Source organism: Gnatocerus cornutus, chromosome 4, assembly GCF_029298725.1.
Source record: "Gnatocerus cornutus isolate USDA-ARS CGAHR chromosome 4, icGnaCorn1.1, whole genome shotgun sequence".
NCBI classification, from domain to species: domain Eukaryota; kingdom Metazoa; phylum Arthropoda; class Insecta; order Coleoptera; family Tenebrionidae; genus Gnatocerus; species Gnatocerus cornutus.
The window spans coordinates 19,678,810-19,700,048 of record NC_142236.1 but is presented as its reverse complement, the minus strand read 5'-3'; the positions used below and the strand labels follow the sequence as shown (position 1 = coordinate 19,700,048).

The following is a 21,239-nucleotide window of genomic DNA, read 5'->3' as shown; positions in this document are numbered from 1 at the left end:
TAAGGCGAGTGCCAAGACTCGTCGCTGGTCAGAATTCGAGCTGAGCTGTCACATCGGGAAGGTTGTCAAGCGGTACCTCTGTTTACAACACCCCTTACTGTGCTATCGTAAAGTGATTGTAAAATAATAAATGCTTATTTTGCCTCTGTCTGGTAGAAATACTTTTTCATGGGTAAAATAATATGAATAAAAAACTTTTATTTTAAAATTGTAAGTACATTAGTACGTAGTAAAAAGTAGTAGTAGTAAAAAATAATTTGTCAAATAATAAATAGATTAAAGTATTATTTAATATTAGAATGCCAAACAGAAATTTTCTAAAAAAAACTAAACTTATCTGTTTTATGTTTAATTTTATTTGTTTCCAAATAGATACGTATTTGGTATGAAGGTATACTCAAAAGATACAAAATACATAGTATAATAATGTGTATAATATGTACATGTTAGTAAGTATTTATAAGAAAAGTGGTATTTACATAATAGGTACTTATTTACAATATTGACAATTAACTAGTACATAGGTAATACAAACTCAATGACGGCGGATCGGAATAGACAATCTTTGTTTCCTAGAGTCAATTAATTCCAGCAACATGTGATCAAAATAAAACTTAATCAATTTTGGTTCCATTTTTTTTTCCAAAAAGTTGTGTCTTCATAAATATATTCATATTTCATATCACTTTCTTGTCCAAACCAAACACCCAGAATACACATTTTTTTCGTGTTATTCTTAACTGCCCTTGGATTTGGTAATACCAATTATGATTTGAATTTACAATGTATGTTCCATTTTTTTCTAGTTACCAGAAGTCAACCTTTTTATTCTCCCAAAAAAAAATTATATTGTTCTCAAAGGAACAAGATTTAGTGGGTTTTTCAGTAAAAGTTGAACCGGCCGGAGGCAAAATGAAAGAAATTGTCATCACCTAGTAAAACTCCGGTCAGTTTCTTAGATAAACTCTAATCCAATATTGCAAACATCAGGTAAATTGCATCCGGTCAGGTTGCTCCATAGAGTCATACCATTCAAAACAATTTTGTTTCATTCAACATTTTTTATTCATTGATGAACTTTTAAATTCTAGTGAAATAAGAAAAAAATAAACATAAATAATAAAATATGTAATAAGAAAAATAATAATAAATTACTATTTTATTAAATTTCATTTTCTAAATTTTACGTCCAACGCCGTGAAGTAGTCGAGAAATTAATTCGTGTGTCATTGAAAGACTTTAGTTGAAAACATGACTATAAATTAAATGAATTTTCATACTACATAGTTGTTTCTATAATTTCATACATCAAGCATTATGAAACTTCGATGTGCTTGTACTTATTAGCACTTTTAATAACGCTCTTCTAATTGTAACCATTTTATTATCCTCTGTGCGAAACAAGCAGGTAAAAATTTTAGAAGAAATCCCTTGATTTACAACTTCCAAAGCTGGTCAAGAAACCGCAAATGAGGGTACGCTTATAAATCAACCTAGTCGTAAATTATCTGCAAAGCTCAGAGCTTCGATTGAAAAATTTTTAGTTTATCTCACTCATAACTAGACCAATTTTAATGATATCGATTTAAATTTAGCGGGAAAGTGATTTTGAAAGTATTCTTTACTAATTCTAAGTTTAAAAATTCACAAAAATCGGACATAAACTTCTATTCGTAAAACTACCCCTAAATTATCGAATTTTCAAGTCCTTTAACTTTTAAATTAAATGTTTTTTCCAATGTTTGATTCTTAGTTTTAGAAGAAAATATGAATACAAGCAGTTGAGAATAAGAACGAAACTGATACATTAAAAAATAAGCGAAATATTTAGACGATACTTTACATGGGATTCTCCATAAGAAAAATGTCTTGGCACTCGCCTTAAAAGTCAGCGCTTTCTGTGACGTCACACTATTGCACCATATTATCTCATTGATCTAATGTATTATTATAATACAAGATGCCCAAAATTTTAATAATTTGTAGCATTTTCTCAAAGGTTCTTAGGTGTAGCTAACAAAATTTCGAACCGTTTTTGCCACCTATTTTTTTTAATACTTCTACATTGCATATTTACTGAAAAGTAGAACATTTTTAATGTTTTTAACCAAATGTTAAGCTCTTGATACTTTTCTCTAGCAATTAATTTATCAAAATCATTGAATAAATTAGTTTGCACAAATTTATGGCAAAATTATATAGAAAAAACAATATTGTAACATTGCAGGGTAGGCGATAAGAATCCTATACTCAAGATACCAATTACTAGAACCGCATTGGAAAGATGTTGCATAATCAATATTGGCGATCAGCTTTAAATCCAACATTGTTCCAATATTGAATCACCTATCTAAAGATATTGGCACACAATATTAAACCTATGTTGGAAAAATATCGACTATCCAATATTGACTGGCCGATAAAATCCAATATTGCTACGATATTGTTTGCCAATATAGTATTTACGTCGACAATCCTATATTGAAACAATATGGTTCCTATGCATTTACGACTTTGGTGCTACTAGGGCAGTTTCATACCACTGTTTGCCACAATCGTATGAAGTTCGTCGGAAAGCATGACCAGTACATTTCTCAGCGTCGGGTAGATTCAGAATTAATCGCAGTTCTGCATGTTCTGCTAGCCTTTTAACATCTTCCTCATTTTCAGAACGGATTTTTACAAACGTGAAAAAATGTGCTTAACAACGTAAACAAACAATTGCTAACCGTCTACGAAAACGATTCGCAAACAACCGTTGATAATTTTATTGTGTAAATTCACATTTTTCAATGCTCCTAAAGGAATGCTTATAAACCTTTATTATAATATACTATTAGTTACATTTTTCTAAGCTATACAATCACAAGTCAAAAATTTTGGCACAATCATATCCACAGAACTATTCGTCTCTGGAAGGTTAGTTCTCGCGTACGTCTCAAGACTGTAAAAGAAGCAAAAACCAGTAAACATGAAAATTCCCAAACTCCACAACAACACACTGAAAATCATCCTCTTAGGAGGAACGAAGAACAGCGATGGAAAGATCACCACCATAAAACCCAAAAACATCAAAGGACAAACACCACCAGTGACGTACACCATCGCCCAATCATGGACCACAAAAGACACGAAAAACACCACAAAACGCGCCAAAAAAACATCACCACACACGTGGTTTTTGAAATCGAGATAGATATACTCGTGGAGCCAATCCTGGACCACGATATTCCATTTTCGCATCCACGTTTTGTAATCAGTGGCGGTCCACCAGTCGCTGTAGAACCTTCGATCCCCAAATCGAGTGATTTCGGCGAAGAAATTCTGCACAGAATGGAGAATCAGGTAGAAGGAGCACAACATGCCAATTCCTCCATAAAAACTGAACGCGAAGAACGTCGAGATTAGTTCGTCCAGTGTAAACTTGCGAAGCCCAAAGTCGTGGTGTGAGTCGTGGAAAACCTCGGCGATGAAGCTGAACATGAAAATTATCGCGATGATTTCGAGGAAGCGTTCCAAGACGAAGAACCAGTTGGTGCGGTTAGTCCTCGGGTACTCGTCTCTGTAGATGAGAGTTGGTGCAAAAAGGAAATAGAAATAGTTGGAGAAGTGTGGGAATTGGGGGCGATGCGCAACGTTTCGAATGAAAGAATGCAACTTCATCATGAGTCGGACCTGAAACGACTTCTTAGACTCGCGAGTGTGTTGGTTGAACTCACCGCTTCCATGGCCACGAAGGCTACACAGGGTGGTCGCAAATTGTAATGAGACAGGGCGAAGCCCACGTATCTAAACGTGTAAAAGTAGTAAGTTCCTAGTACCACCATCCAGAGAAAATCCCACGTTTTCCGTATCTCCAAAACAGTAGATAAGTGCGTGGTTCTATAGATGGCCCAAAATTTGGCGACGAAGAATGATAGACAGGTGGCCACGAAACAACACAACCAAATTACAATTGCGACGTCGAATCGAGCGAAGTAAGCGAAAATTAGTCGGAGACCAAAGTCGACACTAAAATCCCTTCAAGTATACAGGTGGTACCCAAAATAGTTACCTTTTTTTAGTCGCGTATTGGTAGGCGATGGTTTTGCAAAACAAAAGAAGAAACACAATACCGAACGCCGTACGAACAAAGGTCATTTCTGTCAACGGAGAGTCTCGTATTTCGAATTTTTTTTCACCGGTTTTGTGACCATTTTTCGGGGTTTTCATTTTGACGACAGTAGCTCACTTGATTAATTGTTGCAGAAATTGCGCGTTTTTATAAGAAGCGGGTGCATTGTAAAATAACGACAAACAAAGGAATGACGTTAAATAAATCGGTATGAATATTCAAATGTCGCTCCACACGTCATCACGATAATTAAAAAGTGGAAGCCGTCTGCATCTTCAATTTTTTTAGAAATTTCGTAAATTCAGAGAATCTAATAAGAAAATGTGAGATTCTAACATTCGTAAAAACCTTTTTTTTCCTAGCCAACTGCGAATGGATTAAAAATGAGAAGCTAATAAATCCAAAATCCAAAAATTTCAAAAAATTCGTGCTTCTATGGTAATCGAGTTGTTAAATAAACACGTTTAAAGCAGCAGAATTATTTAAAACGTTTTTTTAATTCAAAATATATAAAAACTTTATCAAAATTTATCAACAGCTGAACATTGACAATTCTAAATATTGAGAAAAATGAAAACAATCAACTCTTATTAGCCATATTATATACAAGTAACTATTTTGTAGTAAAAAAAAATGGATCTTTCATTTATTTTACTTTTTTTTTGTTATAAAATTTTCTTTGGCATTTCTAACATTTTTGTTAATGTTTGCGAACACTACTATTAAAAAACAGACATTTTAACTCACAATTTTGTTTTAGCTCTCTGCACTGACTTAAATCTCATTAAACTACACCAATCGTTATTCGTAAAATTCTAAATTTTAAGTTTTTTAACATTGGAAGCAAAAGTACCAAGTATAGTTGGTCTTCGATTTGTGTGTTTTTTGTAATGCACGATAATCGAGGTTCTACTGTATCTACAAAATTGAAATTTTGGAGATTAAAAAATCCAAAAACTAAGAACAAATTCAAGAACTTATGTTTAAAAATCAGAATAAGAATTATCAAAAATACAATTTATTCCCTAACACCAGCGATGATTAAACTAAAAACTAACAAAATAAAATAAGAATAAGAAACTAATAAGTTTAAAATCCAAAAATTTCAATTGTTCAGAATGTAAAAATTTTGAAAAATCGGCGAAAATTAAACTTTTGGAAAATTGAAAAAAATTGAAGAAATTATATCTTTAAACATCAGAATAAAAAACTAAAATGTTCAAAATTTAAAATTTCATTATTTTAGAATTCAAAAATTTTGAAAAATTGACGAAAATAGAAATTTTGGAAATTAATAAATTCAAAAACTAAAAACAAATTTAAGAATTTATGTTTAAAAATCAGAATAAGAATTATCAAAAATACAATTTATTCCCTAACACCAGCGATAATTAAACTAAAAACTAACAAAATAAAATAAGAATAAGAAACTAATAAGTTTAAAATCCAAAAATTTTTGTTGTTCAGAATGTAAAAGTTTTTAAAAATCGACGAAAATTAAACTTTTGGAAAATAAAAAAAATTGAAGAAATTATATCTTTAAACATCAGAATAAAAAACTAAAATGTTCAAAATTTAAAATTTCATTATTTTAGAATTCAAAAATTTTGAAAAATTGACGAAAATAGAAATTTTGGAATTTAAAAAATTCAAAAACTAAAAACAAATTTAAGAATTTATGTTTAAAAATCAGAATAAGAATTATCAAAAATACGATTTATTCCCTAACACCAGCGATGATTAAACTAAAAACTAACAAAATAAAATAAGAATAAGAAACTAATAAGTTTAAAATCCAAAAATTTTTGTTGTTCAGAATGTAAAATTTTTTAAAAATCGACGAAAATTAAACTTTTGGAAAATAAAAAAAAATTGAAGAAATTATATCTTTAAACATCAGAATAAAAACTAAATAGTTCAAAATTTAAAATTTCATTATTTTAGAATCCAAAAATTTTGAAAAATTTACGAAAATAGAAATTTTGAAAATTAAAAAATTCAAAAACTAATAACAAATTTAAGAACTTATGTTTAAAAGTCAAAATGATAAGCTAAAAAGTTCAAAATTAAAAAAAAAACGACGAATATAAAAATTTTGATAAGGAAAAAAATCTAAAAACTTGAAGAATAGGACTGTGAAACTAATAGGTTCAAAATCTAACAATTTCAGTATCTCAAAATTTTAAAAAGTTTTAAAATCGACGAATATAAAAATTTTGAATTGTAAAAAAATTTTAAAATAAAAAATAAATAAATCTGATAACACAACTTTAAGTACCAAAATCAGGAGCAAGTAAGTTCAAAATCCAAAAATTTTTATGTTTTTATTTAAAATTTTACATAATCGACGTAAATTGAAATTTTGAACTAAAAGCAAATTTAAGAACTCAGCTTTAAAAACTAAGAATAAGAAGATAATAGGTAAAAAGTCCAAAAACTTTTGTATATCAAAATTTAAAAAAATTGAAAAATCGACGAATATAGAAATTTTGGATAGTAAAAAATTTTAAAAACGAAAGGTAAACGATTTAAAACAACTTCAAAAATCAAAATTAGGGGCCAATAAATTCAAAACCCGAAAATATTAGTATGACAAATTAAAGATTAAAATACAGACAAAAATTGAAGTTTTGGAAAGTAAAAAATCTAAACACCTATCAGAAACGTAAGAACATCTTTAAAAATCAGAATAAAAACTTACTAACTTCAAAATCCAAAAAAATTACAACCTTTTTATCACAATAAGAAGCTCATAAGTTTGAAATGTTAACATTTTAGTATGACAATTTAAAAAAAATTAAATTGATAAAAATAGAAAAGTATGACAATCGAAAAAAATTAATGGCAAAACACATCTTTAAACATCAAAATAAAAAGCTAAAAAGTTTAAAATTGCAAAAATTTTAATACATCAGAATTACAAAATTTTAAATAACACTGGTCAACAGTGATTTTGTTGCCCTTGATGTAAGAGTGGTTTCGAATACTTCTATGCCAACAATTCACGAAACTATGAATGGTTTTGGAAAATTGGCTCTGAATTTTTTTCAATCTTGATTTTCATATTTTACTAAAAATCTGTAATATTGAGAAAGAAATAGCATGTATATTCTCAATTTTTTTTTTTTGGAAATGATTACAAATTGTTTCGTTTGAATGGTTAATTAATGTACATAGAAGTTGAAAAAGAAAAAAAAATATAAAACTTATGTTAAACTTTAATGAAACGCATTTTATAAGCGCGTCTTTTATATTTTTTATGCCCTTATTTACTGAAAATCCTGAAGCATTTCAACTTTTGTTGGTCACGTGGCGTGCACAAAAGCGAATGTTAACATGATAATGAACAGTTTATTATAATTCGTGTTCTGAAGAGCCGACTCAAAGTCTAAATTATTAAAAATATAAAATACGCCAAAATCATAAAATCCAGAGCCAATTCAGTACTTTCAAGAATATATTCGAAAACTATGGTCTTGAAAACATAGAAATCCGCAGAGATATTCAGGGCAACAAAAAAAAATTTTTTTTTTGTTGAACTGTGTAATTGACGAATTTAAAAATTTTGGAATGTAAAACATTTTAAAACTAAAAGTAAACGAATTTGAAAATACTACTTTAAATATCAAAATAAGAAGCTAATTTAATTTCAAAATGAAAAAAATTCCGTATTCAATTTAAAATTTTGAAAATTAACGTAAATCCAAATTTTGAAATGTAAAAAAAATTAAAAACAAGAAAAAATTTTAAGAATTCGTCTTTGAATAAAGATCTAATAAGTTCAAAATCCAAAAATATTAGTATCTAAGATTTTTGTTTAAAAAAAAATTATAGCAAATTCAGAGAATCTAAGCCAACTCTCAGACTGAATGTGCGGGTAATCCTGACGGCGCGAAATTCAAAATGGAAACCGAACAAAAATCGCAGTTAAAATTGGAGTCACGAAAAATGAAACCTGAAACTACAAATCAAATGTCACAAAGCATAGACATTCTTATTTCTGATTTGTAAAAGAATATCACGACTTATTTCTCGGTTACCTGGCTGTTCTGAATAAAAGCAACTCTTTCTTATCCGTCGTTGACAGAGCAAAAGGGAACAAAACAACTAAATTGGACTGTTCTGTCTGGCAAGATACATTTCCTATACGTTTTATCTGTTGCGGTCCAAAGGAGTAATCTAATCTCGGATTCTAGTATATACAGAGTGTTTTCTTTTTCCACGACCAATTACAACTTGTCCAATTTATGTTTTTCTTTCGTTTCGTCGAGTTTTCCACCTGATTGCACACATAACAACACTCTCGTCAACAAAGAAACTTTCCCCAATTTGTTTCGACTACAATTTATCACAATTTTGTGCTCGAATGGCTCTCACACCGCTCCAATGAAGTTCTGAATTCAAATTTCCCGCCTTGTTGTACCGACTGAGCGATTAAAACAAATCAACCAATCGAAGGGTTAATTTAACAATATGACGTCACATAAAGTGATTATTTGTCAGTGTTACCAACTTATGAAACAAGGTCGCATTGGCGCGTAATTTGAATCTAAGCTCGTCGCACCTGAGGCAGGTCTTGTGTTGTGATGAATTTAAATAATTTTGTTTGATCTTTTGCATGTTCTTGTTTAGATTAGAGCTAAAACAACTGTAATTAACGTTTCTGGCTTAATCACAGGGCTCGTTCACAATGACAAATTACCAACGTAGCGACGGAATTTCATTTTGGAAGAGACTTCAGGAAATGTTACATTCCTCTCTAATTCTATTTTCGTTTATTGAAGTAATAAAGGTGAATTACTTCTAAAATAGCGGAGCTGGCTTATTTTTGCAACGATAAGAGGGCTAGGATAAGTAAACTGGAGAGTTCCGGTTTCTGGATTATTTGTACGAAAAAACAAGTGGAAATTCATTTTTTAAGAGAAACCAAGGGTTTTCTAAAATGTCAAAAGTCACTTGAGTTTTAGTTTTGACGTCGAATCTAAAAGTGCAATAAGATATCGGGTGTCCCATTAAAAAAACCTTCCAGTATAACAGGAATTGACATTTTGATTGACTACAAAAATGGCTACACGTTTGCGGTTTTCCTGCAAATCTGTTATTATTAACATTAACAAGAGTTATAAAATATCACTTGGATTTTCTTACATTTATCTATTTAGAAAGGTAGATTCATTGTATTTGATTTAGACTAGAAAAGCTACAAAAATCATTTTCACAACTTTACTTATTGTTTATGTCAAATGTTGGGCATTTTTAGATTCGTCTTTATGAGTTTTACTAGAAACCACCAAAAAAAGCAGTTAAACAAAGAAAATTCAGAAAATTGAATTGAACGTTTTACCCAATTTCAACAGTCTTAAAATTATCGAAGATTTAATGGATACATAGTCCTTTCTGATTTTTTAAGCGCGAAATTTGAGAAATCTTTGAAATATGATGGTAACAATTTGAAACAAAATTTTGAAATTTTAATATATAGATAATTTTGAAAAACAGTAAATAAAAAATTAAAAGGAATTCTAAAAATTCGTTTCTAAACCGCAGAATCAGAAGCTATTAAGTTTAAAATCCAAAAATTTCAGTAAGTACCTTAGAATTTGAAAATTTTGAAAAATCGACGAACATAAAAAATTTCGGATGTAAAAAATGCTAAACCTAAATGTAAACAAATTTGGAAACACAACTTTAAATATCTAAATAAGAAGCTAAAAAGATCAAAATTAAAAAATTTTAGCACTTCAGAATTTAAAAATTTTGAAAAGTTGACAAAAAATAAAATTTTGGGAAACAAAATAAACAAAAATTGAAAACAAATTCAAAAACATTAGAATAAAAAACTAAAATGTTTAAAATACAAAAATTTCAGTTCTTCAAAATTTAATATTTTTGAAAAATTAAAATTTTGGATATTTAAAAATTCAAAAACTAAAATAAAAAAAAATAAAAACATATTTAAAAATCAGAAATAAGAAGCTAATGAGTTTAAAGTCCAAAAATTTCAGTTTCTGTCTGAGAATTTGTAAATTTTGCAAAATTGATGAATATAAAAAATTTTAAATGTAAAAAATGCAAAATGTAAAAGTAAACGAATTTGAAAACACAACTTTAAATATGAAAATAAGAAGCTAAAATGTTCAAAATCCAGAAATTGTAGTACATACAGACAAAAATTGAAATTTTGGAAAATTAAAAAAAAAATTGAAATCAAATTGAAGAATTTATATCCTTAAACATCAGAATAAAAAATTAAAAAGTTTAAAATTCTAAAAATTTTTTACCTCAATACAAATTTTTTTAAAAATTGACGAAAATCGAAATTTTGGAAATTAAAAAATCCAAAAATTAAAAACAAATTTAATAACTTATGTCAGAATAAGATTAATAAATTAATTGAGAATTAAATCAGAATAAGAAATTAAAAAATTCAAAATTCAAGAAATTCTCTTCTTCAAAATTAAAGTTTTGAAAAATAATCGAAAATTGAAATTTTTGAAAAATTAAAATTTTGGATATTTAAAAATTCAAAAACTAAAATAAAAAAAATAAAAACATTTAAAAATCAGAATTAAGAAGCTAATGAGTTTAAAGTCCAAAAATTTCAGTTTCTGTCTGAGAATTTGTAAATTTTGCAAAATTGATGAATATAAAAAAATTTAAATGTAAAAAATGCAAATTTAAAAGTAAACGAATTTGAAAACACAACTTTAAATATGAAAATAAGAAGCTAAAATGTTCAAAATCCAGAAATTTTAGTACATACAGACAAAAATTGAAATTTTGGAAAATTAAAAAAAAAATTGAAATCAAATTGAAGAATTTATATCCTTAATCAGAATAAAAAATTAAAAAGTTTAAAATTCTAAAAATTTTTTACCTCAATACAAATTTTTTTAAAAATTGACGAAAATCGAAATTTTGGAAATTAAAAAATCCAAAAATTAAAAACAAATTTAATAACTTATGTCAGAATAAGATTAATAAATTAATTGAGAATTAAATCAGAATAGGAAATTAAAAAAATCAAAATTCAAGAAATTCTGTTCTTCAAAATTAAAGTTTTGAAAAATAATCAAAAATTGAAATTTTGGAAATTAAAAGTCCAAAAACAAAAGCAAATCTAAGAACTCTTCTTTAAACATCTGAATATAAAGCTAATAAGTTTAAAATAAACAGAAGTTATTGAGAATAAAATATCGAAAAACTTATCTTTAAAGATCAGAATAACAAACTACAAAGTTTAAAATCCAAAAATTGCAATACAATACAATTCAGAATGGAAAAATTGACGAATATCGAAATTTGGAAATGTAAATGATTAATAACCAAAATTAAACGAATTTGAAAACCAACTTTGAATATTACAATAAGAAGCTAATAAATTTAAAATTTAAAAATTTTAGTATGGTAATTTAAAAATTTGAAAAATTGTCAAAAATAGAAATTTTGGAATGTAAAAATTTAAGAAACATAATTGAACAAATTTCAAAACACAACTTTAAGTGTCAAAATAAGCAGCAAATATGTTTATAATCCAAAAATTTTGAAAAATTTATGTAAATTGAAGTTTTGAAAAGTAAAAAAATTCAAAATCTGAAAGCAAATTTTAGAACTCTTTTTTAAAAATTGGAATGAAAAGTTATAAGTTCAAATTCAAAAAATTTCGGTTTCTCAAAATAAAAAAAAATTGAAAAATTCACAAAAACAGAAAATTTATATTGTAAAAAAATTTAGAACAAAAAATGAGCGAATTTAAATATACAATTTTATATATGAAAATAAGAAACTAATAAGTTTAAAACTCAAAAATTTTGCAAAATGTTAGTATTTCAGATTGTAAAAATATTAAAAAAGCAAAGAAAATATAAATTTTGAAAAGGAAAAAATTTAAACACTTAAAGTAAACCTAAGAACTCATCTTTAAACATCTGAATATAAAGCTAATAAGTTTGAAAGACAAAATTTCACTACTTCAGAATTTAAAAAATATAAAATAGTTGTTATTGAGAATGAAATACCAAAAATTTAAAGAAAATCGAAGAACTCATCTTTTAAGATTAGAATAAGAAACTACAAAGTTTAAAAACCAAAAATTACAATACAAAACAATTCAGAATGTCAAAATTTTGAAAAATTGAAGAATATTGAAATTTTGAAATGTAAATTATTAAAAACCAAAACTAAACGAATTTGAAAACACAACTTTAAATATCACAATAAGAAACGAATAAATTTAAAATTCAAAAATTTTAGTATGACAATTTAAAAATTTGAAAAATTGTCAAAAATAGAAATTTTGGAATGTAAAAATTTAAAAAAATAATTGAACAAATTTTAAAAACACAACTTTAAGTGTCTAAATAAGAAGCAAATATGTTTATAATCCAAAAATTTCTGTATTTTAATTTAGAATTTTGAAAAATTTACGTAAATTGAAATTTTGGAAAAAATTTCAAAGACTAAAAGCGAATTTTAGAACTCATTTTTAAAAATGAGAATGAGAACCTTATAAGTTCAAATTCCAAAAATTTCGGTATCTCAAAATGAAAAAAATTTAAATATCCACAAATTCAGAAATTTTGTATCGTAAAAAAATTTAGAACTAAAAATGAGCGAATTTGAAAACAATTTTAAATATGAATTTAAGAAACTTATAAGTTTAAAATTCAAAAATTTGAGTTTCTCAAAAATGTTAGTATTTCAGAATGTAAAAATATTTAGAAAGCGAAGAAAATATAAATTTTGAAAAGGAAAAAATCGAAACTAAAAGTAAACCTAAGAACTCTCATCCTTAAACATCAAAATTAGAAATTTTGAAAAATCGTAGAATACAGAAATTTGTGATATTATGATTGAAGTCATTTTGTATATTCTATGGATATGAAAAATTGTTTTATTTTCGAAATTTTGAAGAATGTTATAAATCTCATTAAAACTTTCGCCCGGTGCACGGAACAAAAAAGACAGCAAAACTGTAAAAGGAACTAAATTCACACACTCCCCTCTCCCCCAACCCCAAAATTGGCAATTATCACCGACTTCCCTACACCGTTCGTAATAATTTCCAACTTCCCCCATTTCCGATTGTTTGATTTAATTACGAGATAACCACATTCTGACCCACCCATCGCAAATACTTAATCAACTAATAGTTGCTGTAACCGCCAAGAACCGAATGCAAATATTAAATTAGAGCAACACGAACTAAAACCAACAACATTGTTAGACGACAGAACATCCTGCGGCGTCATTATGTTCCAGAACAAAGTTGAACACAAAACTCGAGTAACAAATTCAACATTTAATTATGAGAAAGAATTGCATCAACGTAAATATTGAAACGAGCTGCTCGGATAATCGAATTTGTTTGATTTTTCGGTGGGCAAATATTTCTGTTTTTCTGCATTCGGGGAAGTTTGTTTATTGTTCGTGTGGGTGGTGAAGAGATACAGGGGTTTTACCTGAAAAAGCAAACAGGGAAAGAAGTGGGAATTTTATTGATCACAACTGCGCGTACATTTCGTCTGCTTCTGAAAGACTTCTTCTCTCAGACTCTGGAGCACACAGCTTCGCAGCAGGCCAGGAAGAAGGCGCAGCAGCAGTTTATGAAGACTTCGAAGCAGCCGGGCTGCGACATCTTCGGATTTTGGAAATTTGACAAATGTTTGAAGGGGAAATTTTCGTTTCTGGGGAAATGGGAGACGTTTGGATGTCAAATTAATGAAATATTTTATGGCTGGGGGCAAACTGCTATTAAATGGGAGTTATTGATATTGTAGTTCGTTTACGAGTTTGTTATTGTCATTTAATTATGGTAATGGAAATGGAAATTAATCCAATTATGGCGGATTTCCTTAGTTTCCCGTTCTACAATTTTCGAATTTCGCGCCTTCATTCATTCATTTTCTCAAATGTTCAAATTGTCAACTGCTCGAAGATTCAATTTCGTAAAGTTTATATAAAACAAATTATCATAATCTTAAATTCAAAATTTTAGCTTCTCAAAATGTCAATCCAGGAAATGGGAATTTGGAATATGACATTTTGACATTTTGGGAATTTGAAGATTTGAGATCAAGAGAGTTTGAACAACTAGCATTATAATAACTGGAGATTTAGAGATGTAAACATTTCATGTTGTGACAATTTGATAATTTTTATGTCTATAAGAATATCAAAACTGTAGAATTTGAGGAATATGACTAGTTGAGAATTTAATATTTTGAGGACTTGAAATTTTGCCAAAATAACAATTTAAGTAATGAGAATCGTGAATTTGGAGCATGATATATTATTTGATTTGATAACTCAAATAATTTTCAAATTTTTAAAACCGCAAATCGTCAGTTTTTCAAATTTTCAAATATGATAAAGATTTTGCTTTCACTGTTCAAATTCTCATTATTCCGAATTTTATTTAGTCTCATTTTTTCATTAACGTTTAATTCTCAAAAATTTTAATCAATGTAAATGTTTACTTAATGATTTATTAGTATTTGAGATGAGAACTTAAAAGTTTAACGAAACAATTTGAAGAAATCAGAATTTGAAATCTCAATACAATCTGACTTTTTGAGAATTTGATCATTTGGCATCAAGAGAACTTGAAGACCTAACATTTTAATAATTTGAGATTTGGAGTAGAACGAATTTTCAGGATCTCGAATTTAGTTGGATTTTTTCGTTATTACGTTTTTTAAATCTGGATTTTTTGTCCGAACTGTTAAATGCTCAGGTTTTTAACATAATTGGTCAATTTTTTTACATTTTTTTTGCTATTTTTGCCTTTTTATTCCCTTCTTTTTTTTTCAAGATTTTCACAATTTATTAATTTTGATTTTTTTCCCGATGTTTAAATTCTTCAGTTTCTTGGCTTTTTTTTTTCAAAATTTTTAACCAAACGATTAGTTTCAAATATTTTTTAATTTTTTTTTAATTTGCCATTATTTGTTTTCGATTACTTAAACCTTCTTAAATTTTAGAAATTCGGATAAGTTTTATATTCATATTTTTTATTAATGGTGAGTTTCCAAAAATTTTAGTATGACAATTCAAAAATTTGAAAAATCGACGAATATAAAAATTTTGGAAAATAAAAACTCATCCAAAAATCGAAAAAATTCAAAAACTTATGTTCCTCATAATTTTAAAATTTGAAAATGTAAATATAGAAATTTCGGAATGTAAAAAATCTAAAAACTAAAAGTAAACAAATTTGAAACAACAATTTTAAATACCCAAATAAAAAAGCTGACAAGTTTAAAATTCGATTTAAAAATTGAAAAATGTATGACTTTTGAAACGTAAAAAATCGTAAAACTAAAAGCATTCTAAAAACTCTTCTTTAAAAAACGAAATAATAAACTTAAGAATTCAAAAACCAAAAATTTTAGTACCTCGGAATCAAAATTTTTATAAATCGAAGAATATAGAAATTTTGGACTGCATAAAAATTTGAAAGATTTGAAAGATGAACAAATCTGAATGCACAACTTTAACTTTTACTATATTAAGAAGTTGGTAAATTCATAATCCAAAAATTTTAGTTTTTGTATTAAAAATTTTGAAAAATCGACGTAAATATTGAAAGTAAAATAATCTAAAAAATAAAAGCAAATTTAAGAACTCATCATTAAAAATGGGAATGACAATCTAATAAAGTTCAACTTTTAAAAATTTTAAGTATCTCAAAATGAAAAATATTTGAAAAATCGACGAATATTGAAATTTTGGATTAGACAAATATTTAAAACCAAATGTAAACGAATATGGTTAACAACTTAAAGTACCAAAAGTTAAGAAGTTGGTAAGTAGAAAATAATAAAAAATCAGGATTTTAACTTAAAATTTTAAAAATTTGTTGTAAATGGAAATTTTGGAAAGTAGAAATATTTTAAAATTAATAGCAAGTTAAGGAATTCATCATTAAAAATGAGAATAAAAAACTTATTAGTAAAAATTTCAGTATTTCAAAATTAAAAAAAATAAAAATTGGCGAATATACAGGGTGATTTTTTTAAAACGGCAGGCGTTGTAGAATTTTTATTTATGAACCGATTTCAAAAATTTAAAAAGCAAATTAAATGGTTTTTAATTTACTATAAACTGATGATTTTAAAAATTTTCTAAATGTCTTAGTATCTTTTGGGCGATACTCAACTTTCTTATTTTAAATTGGAACCCATATTTTTTTTTTGATAATTTGGAAGATAATAATTTTCTTGATTCAGAAATGTGCAATATGTTCTACTTCTACCAAAAATATTTTTAAAAAATTTATCAAAATTGAAAAAAAATAAGCAATAAAAGTTAATAAAATCTATTGCATGGTGTCAAATAAAAGAATGCCGTTATTGTAATGTCAAAAAGCAGCAAATAACAGACAGGGTCGGCATTTTTTTTTGAAATTATTAATAACAAAAGACAATAATAGTTACAAATCAGAGAAAACAACTACCGAATTTAATTAAAATACTGTTGAAACGCCATCCCGTTTTTTTCATTGCACAATTGACACCATGCACCTAGATTTTATTAACTTTCATTGCCTAAATTTTTTCATTTTTGATTTTTTTTTTTTTAATATTTTTTGTAAAAGTAGAACATATTACACATTTCTGAATCAAGAAAATTAATATCTTCTCAATTATGAAAAAAAAATATGGGTGTCAATTTAAAATAAGAATGTTGAGTATCGCCCAAAAGATACTAAGACATTTAGAAAAATTTTAAAATCACCAGTTTATAGTAAATTAAAATCCATTTAATTTATTTTTTAAATTTTTGAAATCGGTTCATAAATAAAAATTCTACAACGCCTGCCGTTTTAAAAAAATCACCCTGTATGTAGAAATTTTGAAATTTTGAATTGTAAAAACAATTAAAAAAAAACAAAAATCATCTAAATCTGAAAACACCAGTTTTAGTACCAAAATAAGAAGTTAGTAAGACGAAATCCAAAAATTTTAGAACTTCAACCTGAAATTTTGAAAAATTTGACGAATACTTTATAAATTTTGGAATGAAAAAAATTTTAAAACTAAAAGTAAGCGAGTTTAAAAACAATTTTAAATGTTAAAATTAAAAGATATCAAGTTCAAAACCAAAAAATTTCAAAATGTTAATTTAAAAATTTGAAAGGACGACGGAAATTTTGGAAAAATCGAAAATAAAGGCAGATCTAAAAACTTATATTTAACAATCTGAATAAGAAGCTAATAGGTTTAAAATTCCGATTTATTTAGAATTATATAAATTTTCTTTCTTGACTCACTTTAAATTTTCTTTATATTGTTACATTTTTTTTGCTTTGTCTAAATTGTTTCTTTTGATTTTTCTTAGGTAGTTGTTAGAGTCTCTAGTTATTTAGTTTATTTATTCTTTCCAAATTTTTAATTGAAATTTTTAGTTCTGTTGAAATGTTCTAAACAGTGCCTAAAATTTTAATAATTCATCTTTGAAGTTTCTTAATTTTTTAATTACTTTTATAATTTCGCAGATTCTTCTTTGGTTTTTTCGGGCTTAAAATTCTAATAAATTTAAGGTTTTTTGATTTTATACATACTTTTTTCTTGCTTCTTTTTATATTAGATCACAAAATTAGAATTTAAATCAACTGAGATCTTTAAATTCTTTTAAATTATCTAGATTTTGTTTATATTCTTTTCCGATTTTTTAAATTCTTTTGTAGTATTAAATTTCCTTTGTATTTCCTCTTAAATTCTACCTCGAATCTCCCCCCATTGGATTTTGAAAATTTTCTTAAATTCCATGTCTGATTTGTTGATTTTTTCTATAATAAAGATTAATTTTGGTGTTTCTTTTGGTCTAATTCTTGATGGACCCTGTTGAAATTTTCTAAATTTTTCTTTGGATTTTCTACATTCTATCTGAAGTTTTCTTAGATTCTTTTGAGCCTGCTTAGACTATCCTGTAAATTCTTCTTGGATTATATTTTAATTTTTTTTTACAATTTCTTTAGATTTGTACTCTATATTTTCTTTGGACTGTGACACTAACAATGGTAGGTTACATCGATGACCTCAATTTTTCATGTTATACAAGAGTTTTGGCATTGACAATTATTTATAAACAAATCAGACAAAAGGTAAAATTTTGTATGTCTGCGTCAAAAATAAATTACCAAAACTCTTACTTAAATTAAAAGTGTACTCAAACTATTAGTAAACCAAATTTATTGCTAATTTATGTACGCCAGTCTTATTGTTCGTCCGTCTTATAAAAGCGTTGGAATTGCCAAGTCCACACCCAGTTAAAATGAAAAATCCACGAAACAAGAGAAAAGAAAAAGAGTTCCAAATTCGGAATTCCCTCCTGACTGATATACCGATTGTTCGAAATATTCTCGGTTTTGTTTTCGTGCTAATGTTATGTAAAACCATCGCCTATCAATATGTGAAGAAAAAAAGGTAATTATTTTGGGTACCACCTGTATACTTGAAGGGATTTTAGTGTCGATTTTGGTCTCCGACTGATTCTCGCTTACTTCGCCCGATTTGACGTCGCAATTGTAATTTGGTTGTGTTGTTTTGCTGCCACCTGTATATCATTCTTCGTCGCCAAATTTTGGGCCACCTATAGAACCACGCACTTGTCTAAAGGTTTGGAGATACGGAAAACTTGGGATTCTTTCTGGATGCTAGTACTAGGAACTTACTACTTTTACACGTTTAGATACGTGGGCTTAGCCCTATCTCATTATAATTTGCGACCACCCTCTGTAATGTTCGCCACCATGGAAGCGGTGAGTTCAACCAACACACTCGCGTGTCTAAAAAGTGCTTTCAGGTCCGACTCATGATGAAGTTTCATTCTTTCATTCGAAACGTTGCGCATCGCTCCCAATTCCCACACTTCTCCAACTATTTCTATTTCCTTTTTGCACCAACTCTCATCTACAGAGACGAGTACCCGAGGACTAACCGCACCAACTGGTTCTTCGTCTTGGAACGCTTCGTCGAAATCATCACGATAATTTTCATGTACAGCTTCATCGCCGAGGTTTTCCACGACTCACTCCACGACTTTGGGCTTCGCAAGTTTACACTGGACGAACTAATCTTGACGTTCTTTGAGTTCACTTTATATGGTGAAATTGCCACGATGTGCACCTTCTACTTGGTTCTCCATTCTGTGCAAAATTTCTTCGCTGAAATCACTCGATTTGGGGATCGAAGGTTCTACAGCGACTGGTGGACCGCCACGGATTTCAAAACGTGGATCAAAAAATGGAATGTTGTGGTCCAGGATTGGCTCCACGAGTATATCTATCTCGATTTCAAAAACCACGTGTGTGGTAGTGATTTTTTGGCGCGTTTTTTGGTGTTTTTCGTGTCTTTTGCGGCCCATGATTGGGCGATTGTGTACGTCACTGGTGGTATTTGTCCTTTGATGCTTCTGGGTGTTGTGTTGGTGATGTTTCCATCGATTTTCTTCGATTTTCCTGAGAGGATGATTTTTACTATTTTGTTGTGGAGTTTGGGGATTTTGATGTTTACTGGTTTTTGTTTCTTGTACAGTATTGAGACGTACGCGAGAATTAATCTTCCAGGAGGAGATAGTTTTGCGGATATGATTGTTCCAAAATTTTTGACGTGTGACTGTATAGTATAGCAAAATGTAACCAAAATAAATTTCTAGGTTTTAAGATTTTGGACTATTTGGATTTTATTAATTTTCTTGGAAAACTACTTGGTTTTTATTTTTTCTTAACTCCTTTAGATCCTGTAGATTCTTTAAATTTTATGTTTCTTCAGTTCAGTTAGATCTTTAAGCTCTTATATCCCTAAGCTGCTAAATCTCTTAGCTTTTTCAGAACCTCCAGATCCTTACGGTTCTTCAAATCTTCAGATAGATTTTTTGAGAATCTTTCGTATCTATGCTTTCATAACTTTTTTGTGCGTTCTTGTTTTGTCTTCAAATTTCTTAAATTCTTGGATTGAGATCTTTTAATACTTGTGCATTTTAATACTTCTTCTGGATTGATCAATTTGTTTAAACGACTCTTGATTCTTTTAGGTTTTTTTTTGACTCTGGAAGTGAATTAAATTTTTCGAAATTTTCCAAATTTTTCAATTCTTGTAGATTTTTCGATTGATCATATAATTTTCAATTTTTTCAGATTTATTTTGCTTAATGTTGTTTATTTGGGTTCATTGAAATATCATTCTTCAAAGTTTTTTATTCATCTTTTCAGATCCTTTGCATTCTGCAAAATTAGTATACTTTTGGTATTGAAATTTTTCAGATTTTTTTTATTCTCTAGATTCTATGTACTCTCTTTTGGATAGATTAGGATTTTGGACGATTCTTTAAGATCCTACGAAGTTCTTTTTCTTGCTTTAAATCCATTAGATTCTGTAGATTCTTTAGATTGTTAAGAACTTGTAGAACCATCAAATTCTTCAAATGTTTTTTCAAATTCCTTAGATTCCTTAGCTCCTTTCAATTTTCTGGAATATTAGATCGTTTGTTTTTATATTCTTCTAGGTTTTTCATATTTTTTAGCTTCTTCAAACTCTTGAGATTCTTCATATTCTTGAAATTCTTCAGATTTTTTTATATCATTTTTCAGAAAATTTTCTAATATCTGTAACTGTAACAGTTTTAAGTCTAATGCAATGAAATTGTTCCATTTCACATGTGTATTTAGTGTACCAAATTCAAGAACTTTTGGAAAAAAACTATATTTTGTATCTTGTTTTTTTTGGAAGGCGAGCGCCAAATTAAAATGTTTCTAATCAAATCTGTAACTTTGGCAATTTTTACGCTAATACAATGCAATTTTGTGTACTTTGTGGGTATTTGGTGAAATAAATTACAAAATTTTGAAACAATAATTCAAAATTTTGGAATTTTTAATTTGGAAGACAAACTCAAAATTCAAAATTTTGTATTAAAATCCGTAAATCCCACAGTATGAATGCTATGAAGTCTATGAAATTTAGTGAACTTTTTACTTTTGAAATGTTTATTTAACACACCAAATTTCTGATTTTTAAAATAAGTAATAGAAAATTTGGATTTTTTTTGTTTGGAGGGCGAGAGAAAAATTTAAAACTTTCTATTGATATTTGTAACTCCGACTATTTTATTGCTAACTCCA

General features: G+C 27.7%; 3 protein-coding genes across 3 annotated transcripts in view; 1 reads left to right on the top strand and 2 right to left on the bottom strand.

The window, feature by feature from the left end:
- Positions 1–21,239, bottom strand: part of LOC148176611 (uncharacterized) — a 72,895-nt gene that overhangs the window by 33,854 nt on the left and 17,802 nt on the right. The gene's annotated exons all lie outside the window — the stretch shown is intronic.
- On the bottom strand, positions 2,851–3,894 carry LOC148176614 (sterol O-acyltransferase 1-like). The gene is made up of 2 exons (XM_088034508.1): positions 3,720–3,894; positions 2,851–3,675 (listed from the first exon to the last, which is right to left on the bottom strand). The coding sequence occupies exons 1-2, from the start codon at positions 3,825–3,827 to the stop codon at positions 2,851–2,853; spliced, it is 933 nt and encodes a 310-aa protein (XP_087890634.1). The 5' UTR covers positions 3,828–3,894.
- On the top strand, positions 18,860–20,922 carry LOC148176613 (sterol O-acyltransferase 1-like). Its single transcript, XM_088034274.1, has one exon. It carries the CDS (start codon positions 18,932–18,934, stop codon positions 19,745–19,747), a length of 816 nt encoding a protein of 271 aa, XP_087890400.1. The 5' UTR covers positions 18,860–18,931; the 3' UTR covers positions 19,748–20,922.

What these genes read in the sequence shown, in the direction of transcription:
- LOC148176614 (XM_088034508.1), bottom strand. Translation starts at nt 3,827, where the DNA reads ATGGTGGTACTAGGAACTTACTACTTTTACACGTTTAGATACGTGGGC. An exon ending in CCTTCGTGGCCATGGAAGCG is followed by an intron (nt 3,676 to 3,719) that starts GTGAGTTCAACC and finishes AAGTCGTTTCAG; the next exon opens with GTCCGACTCATGATGAAGTT.
- LOC148176613 (XM_088034274.1), top strand. Translation starts at nt 18,932, where the DNA reads ATGATGAAGTTTCATTCTTTCATTCGAAACGTTGCGCATCGCTCCCAA.